The following is a 5,337-nucleotide window of genomic DNA, read 5'->3' on the forward strand; positions in this document are numbered from 1 at the left end:
GCCGAGGCCCGTGGTATATCGATGTTAATAACCTTGTATCAACACATAGATACAATGAGTATATGTATAGTATGCTTACTTGAGCAACCCCTTTAAAATCAACACCTCGGGCCATAACATCAGTACATATAAGTATCCATATCTTCCCCAAGCGGAAGTTCTCTATACACGTATCCCTCTGTTTACGACTCATATCAGAGTGAATACAAGCAACGAATACACCTGATCACACCACTCTACTAGTGAATGCAGCATTCATACCGAGCACATACCATCAAACATCAATTCCTTAGTGAGCTCCTGTGCTCTAGCCTTGCTCTGTACGAACGCTAGACATGGTGGTTTTACTTCACCGTTGGCTATCATTCTACGCAGGGCCACTAGCTTACCCTCCTCATTACCACAGAACAGGAGGCGTTGTTGTACCTGTAAATGATGTGATACAAGCCATGATGAGGCATAGAGTATTGATACATCCTTAGCAGCCGAACCTTGTTGGCCAACCCATACCCTATTCGGTGGTGGATCCATAACACTCATCATAAGATGCACTACATTGTCAGGCATAGTAGCAGAGAATAGTGATAGTTGGATAGTACCAAGGGCACTACCTGATGATCACGGCTGAGTACTTGCAGAAACATACCATAATACTTCTATTACCAGCAGTCCTACGACGTTCATCCTCCTCATTAGCATACTTGATAATCTCGTCAATTTGGTCCTGGAAACCCAGATCTAGCAACTTATCGCCTATAAATAGATTAATAGGAATCAATAGGTAATCAATACGAGTGATACCTTCATCGAAGACAATGACTTGAGTATTATTCAAATCCACTTTACCCTCCCTCAGAGCCTGTACCAGGCCTAAAGGTGTCTGTACCCCGATATCAAGCCTCTTAACCTGTATACTCAGGTGTAGACTACAAGGACGCTGGATAGTAGTACATTAGTATTCTTATCGAGTAGCTTGATCCTGAACTTCTTGGTGCATGCTTGTATCAATCTGTCAGCCTCCCTCACTGTTTGGACAGCCAGTTCCCGAGTGGGATCTACTATAATACCTCTACAGAACCTATGAAAGAGATACTGCTACATCTACAGGAACCAAGATAAACTACTTTTTCTCAGGTCTAGCTAAGCGTTGTAGTAGTGGCACAATGAAGGCTAGGGTTTTACCACTACCAGTAGGGGCCTGTGCTAATAGATGGTCACCAGTTAACATTAGAGGGATAGCCTGTGATTGGATAGGGGTAGGCTTGGGGAATCTAAAGGGTAGCACCTTGGTCATCCTAAGGTAGCCACCCTTATTACCCGCTCTTAGTCATGGCTTCCTTTAACCACTTGGATACTCTATCATCATCACTATCGGTGTCAAAGGTTAATATAGGGTCGGGAGGGTTGGAGGTACCGCTTACTCCAACACGGTTCTCTTTACGGAAATGGTTTGCCTGAAGTAGATGGAGATTTGGTATGCACAGACCTTGCCTTATGTTCAAGCGAAGTGGATATGTAGCAAGAAAGATGCCGAGCTGCTGCTGACGTGTTCGGAATAGGTTAGCAGCAGCATAAACCCTCTACTACCATCTCCAATCGTCGTGCTGGAGTAACAGTTTTCTTCCTACTCCTCTGTGCCTCATCAACAGCATCATCCTCTACACCATCCTCCTCATTAGTATCTCATTACACTCCCACATAAGAAATATGATTACCCTACATTACTACCATCTCTCTCTTCCTCATCCTCTTCCTTCTCGTCGTTTCCATCATTATTGAAGAGTTCTATATCAGCTGCCTTATCCTCATGCAGCTGCTGCTCCACCTCCTCTCCCTCGCCAGCCTCATTACCCTTACCCTTCTTCTTACCACGATGATGATGACGCTGGTGTGGTAGCTGCAGAGGTAGTAAAGTATTCGTCATACGGACCGCACTTGAGTAATACCTCTATTGATGAGGATGATGTAGATGCTGAGCTCCCCCCACCTAGGAATATACTATCCGCCTGAATATACCCCTGGAACCCAGGCCACCTACAATAGTACTACCTTCTGCACAGTACCAGGATTAGCTCCTTTGAGACCTCTACTATTGTCCCGACGACCTGGCCTATTGTTCTTACCAAGGACGGTGCCTGCCCGTAGTATGTCGAAGTAGGAGTTCATACTACTACTACTACCAATAGCACGATGATGAAGAGGAACCAGGCTTGGTTACTGGTACACCATCTTCAATGTCATGATTGGTCTCCACAGAGAGACTCGCATTGCCCTTACGTACAGATAGTTCCACCTCAGTTGCTGATGTCGACATCTATGATGCCTTAGTAGTAGTATAATAAAAAAAGAGCGACGATCTGAATAATTTGAGTAGGGGAAGTAGCTACAGCCCTGGCTTCGGGTTGTGTCGCGGCTGTCTCCTTTCACAAATAGTGTCCCTCTTGATGAGCATACCAGACTGCACACTGTGTCTGCTGTCAGTATTGCATGAGTTCATTTTGTGATTAATCAATACCAGGCTGGCAATTATCTAAAGTCAACACAACCATTGTATTCAGTAGACCGCAGTACCCCACGTGAAGTGAGACTTTCTTAGAGGCTAAATGGGACGCGTTACCCCTATCAGATAGCCAATACTATGAGTATAGACCATATCGTAAGTATCTATACGACCGATGAGGTGTAGTACAATGCGCGAAGCTTATTGCAACTGTCAGTGATGATTTTCATCACTCTAATGGGAACACTCTAATGAGGAACACTCACGATGGGAAGCTATCAGAATCAATTCAACGATCGCTGTTGAGTATTCCGGGCAGTATGAGGGAGTAGCTCCGTGGTCCACCACTGCCCCTGTACCCAGGAATCTAGCATCGAACTCTGTCATATCTCCATTATCCTGAGCCTCTGAACCTTTCGTACGACTAGGATATCACTTCACAAGGATGCCCTCACTATGCACTCTATCGGTCATGCTAGCTCGAAGTAGCACGTGACGTGCTGCACATCTGGGAAGGGCAATGTGCTTTTCCAGATTCAATAGCCATAAGAGTTCAGTGCTGCTGCAGTATCCCATGAGGGGAGTATTTAACAGTAGAGTGATAACGGAGTTAGTATGCATCTACACTGCCTCGAGTTGGGAATAGTCAGTAGCAATACTCTTAAAACGTTTCATATAGGCATTGGACACCACGACAACACTCTCTTGCCTAGTGGGTATACGCTACATCAAGGCGTCGGACGTCTGTTACCGCCAGCTTGAGCATCGGTTTGACTTGAAAAACTGAACATTCTCTGTTCGATTAGCGCGCGCCCGGGAGATCGATCTCGGACGATTCTCTACTACTAACGTTAGTGGTGTCTTGTGGTGTTAACGGTGTGTGTTAGTTGAGTTCGGTTGGTCCGTTGTTTCATGGCCAGCGTGTGGCTGATTTGACCAGCATCAGCATATGTAATAATACTAAGCTATAGATCATCATAGTAACTCCATTATTATTAGGTATACCGGTCAAAACCATCAGCACCAACAATCATCGTCAGCAACATCACAGCGTCGGTCTAGTTACTCTTACAATCGTCAACGACTCTCCTCCTCCCAACAACACCAACAACAAGACTCTGCGGGAGATGCTGAGTATGGTCGGCGTCCCTCCATTACAGGAGGTAACAACTCAGTAACATCTATGGACCAACAGGAGGGGAACAATTACCAGTATCGGATGCAGCAACAACAACAGCAGGGTTCCTCCTATGGTGGGGGGCAGCGGTCATCCTATAAACAAGTAGAGGCTAGTACTAGTGATGTTAGTATCATGCTGGCTCCTCAGGGTGGTGGACGAGGCACTAACAGTGGTGGCAACGATACATTTCCGAATTCACGCTCGACAACTACTCAATACTACAATGGTGGTAGTCAGCAGTATGCTAGCGGACGAACAGGTGGTACAAATAATCAATACTATTATCAGCAAGGAGGTAATCATCATCATTCCCGTAACACTGGAGGGGAGTATAACCATCATCATAATCACTATGGTGGGGGTAGCAAGGGTGGTGGGATGTCAGTACGCCATAAAGGAGGAGGAGGAGGAAGCCAACGCAATGTTGATACAGCTAACTACCGTCACTACCAACAAGGCAATGCCCAGGTGACTGGTGCCATGTATGATAACTCTACAGATCAGCAACAACAGGTCCAGGGAGGTTACTCATGCGAAGATACCGCTGATGTGAGTAGTAGTGGCAACACTGGGGAATCGGATCCTAGTGGACCGACTACTGCTGCTGCTAATGTATACTGGCAACAGAACTACTATGCCGCGATGGCAGCAGCTGCAGCAGCTGGTAATAATGGCAACCCAAATGGTGGTATGTCTGAGTATCAAGCTGCTGTTGCTGCTACTGCTGCATACTATCAACAACAACAGCAGTATTACTATCAACAACAACAAGCTGCTATGTTGGCTATGCAACAGCAACAGCAGTCTGGGGAACAACGCCAGCAATCCCAGCCTCAGCAAGGTACGCCGCAAGTCCTATATGGTGCTGCACAGGGACAATATGCTCCCGGTTATATGGCTCCTAATGCTATGGCTTGCTATTACTATTACTATCAACAACAACAACAACAAGGCATGAATACTCCACAGCAACAGGCATCAGTACCTGTATACTACAACACTACAGGGACTAATGACAGTGAGTCTTCTGCCACCTCTTCATCGGCCTCTGCTGCTGCTGCTGCCACTGCCCCTCAAGTCCCGTATTATTACTACGACCCTAACACTGCTGCTGCTGCTGCTGGCAATAGGCAAGGTGGTCTAATACCCTCGACACAGGCTTATTACTACTACTATCCCCAACAGCAGCAACAGTATATACAGGCTTACAGTCATGCGCAACAACAAGAGTCTACACCAGAAGGAGGAGGAGTGGGACAAGCTTCATATGAGGCTGATGGGATAGGTGAACAGCAAGAACAGGAGGAGGAGGAGTCTGATGAGGATGTTGTTGATAACGATGATCAGCGTAAAGGGAGGAGGAGGCCTGGACTAATTGCTAAGCTTACTACACCGATACAGAAGACGACCACCACGACGAGCGATGTGCACATACTTCCTACTCCTGTTATTAATACACCTGAGGACGGTGTGGGATCTGTTGAGGTTAAACACAGCGGTGAAGCAGGGAAGGATGGTATTCACAGTGAACAGAAGGAAGGATCTGTGAGGGATCGCTGTGTGAAGGGGGGCTAACATAACTATATGAATTTTAGGTGCTCACTTCTGGTGTGAAAGCACAGGACTTGGGATCGGCGGATAAGGCGGATATTGTGGT

General features: G+C 46.4%; 2 protein-coding genes across 2 annotated transcripts in view; one reads left to right on the forward strand and one right to left on the reverse strand.

The window, feature by feature from the left end:
• Pmar_PMAR008142 (ATP-dependent RNA helicase ROK1, putative) overlaps nt 1–2,166 on the reverse strand; it is a gene marked incomplete at both ends in the record, with an annotated part of 2,338 nt that extends 172 nt beyond the window's left edge. Inside the window, 12 exons of the mRNA XM_002785134.1 lie at nt 1–32; nt 80–222; nt 273–426; nt 475–611; nt 664–753; nt 802–901; nt 928–1,078; nt 1,125–1,271; nt 1,318–1,454; nt 1,588–1,682; nt 1,729–1,897; nt 2,050–2,166. Coding sequence (XP_002785180.1) covers nt 1–32; nt 80–222; nt 273–426; nt 475–611; nt 664–753; nt 802–901; nt 928–1,078; nt 1,125–1,271; nt 1,318–1,454; nt 1,588–1,682; nt 1,729–1,897; nt 2,050–2,166 — 1,472 coding nt within the window. The remainder of the gene's footprint in view (nt 33–79; nt 223–272; nt 427–474; nt 612–663; nt 754–801; nt 902–927; nt 1,079–1,124; nt 1,272–1,317; nt 1,455–1,587; nt 1,683–1,728; nt 1,898–2,049) is intronic.
• Nucleotides 2,167–4,058: 1,892 nt separating this feature from the next.
• Pmar_PMAR008143 (hypothetical protein) lies at nt 4,059–5,255 on the forward strand (the record flags this gene model as incomplete). The annotated part of the gene is made up of 1 exon (XM_002785135.1): nt 4,059–5,255. One exon carries the CDS (start codon nt 4,059–4,061, stop codon nt 5,253–5,255), a length of 1,197 nt encoding a protein of 398 aa, XP_002785181.1.
• Nucleotides 5,256–5,337: the final 82 nt, after the last annotated feature.

The sequence above is a fragment of the Perkinsus marinus genome, assembly GCF_000006405.1.
Source record: "Perkinsus marinus ATCC 50983 genomic scaffold scf_1104296933820, whole genome shotgun sequence".
NCBI lineage: Eukaryota > Perkinsozoa > Perkinsida > Perkinsidae > Perkinsus > Perkinsus marinus.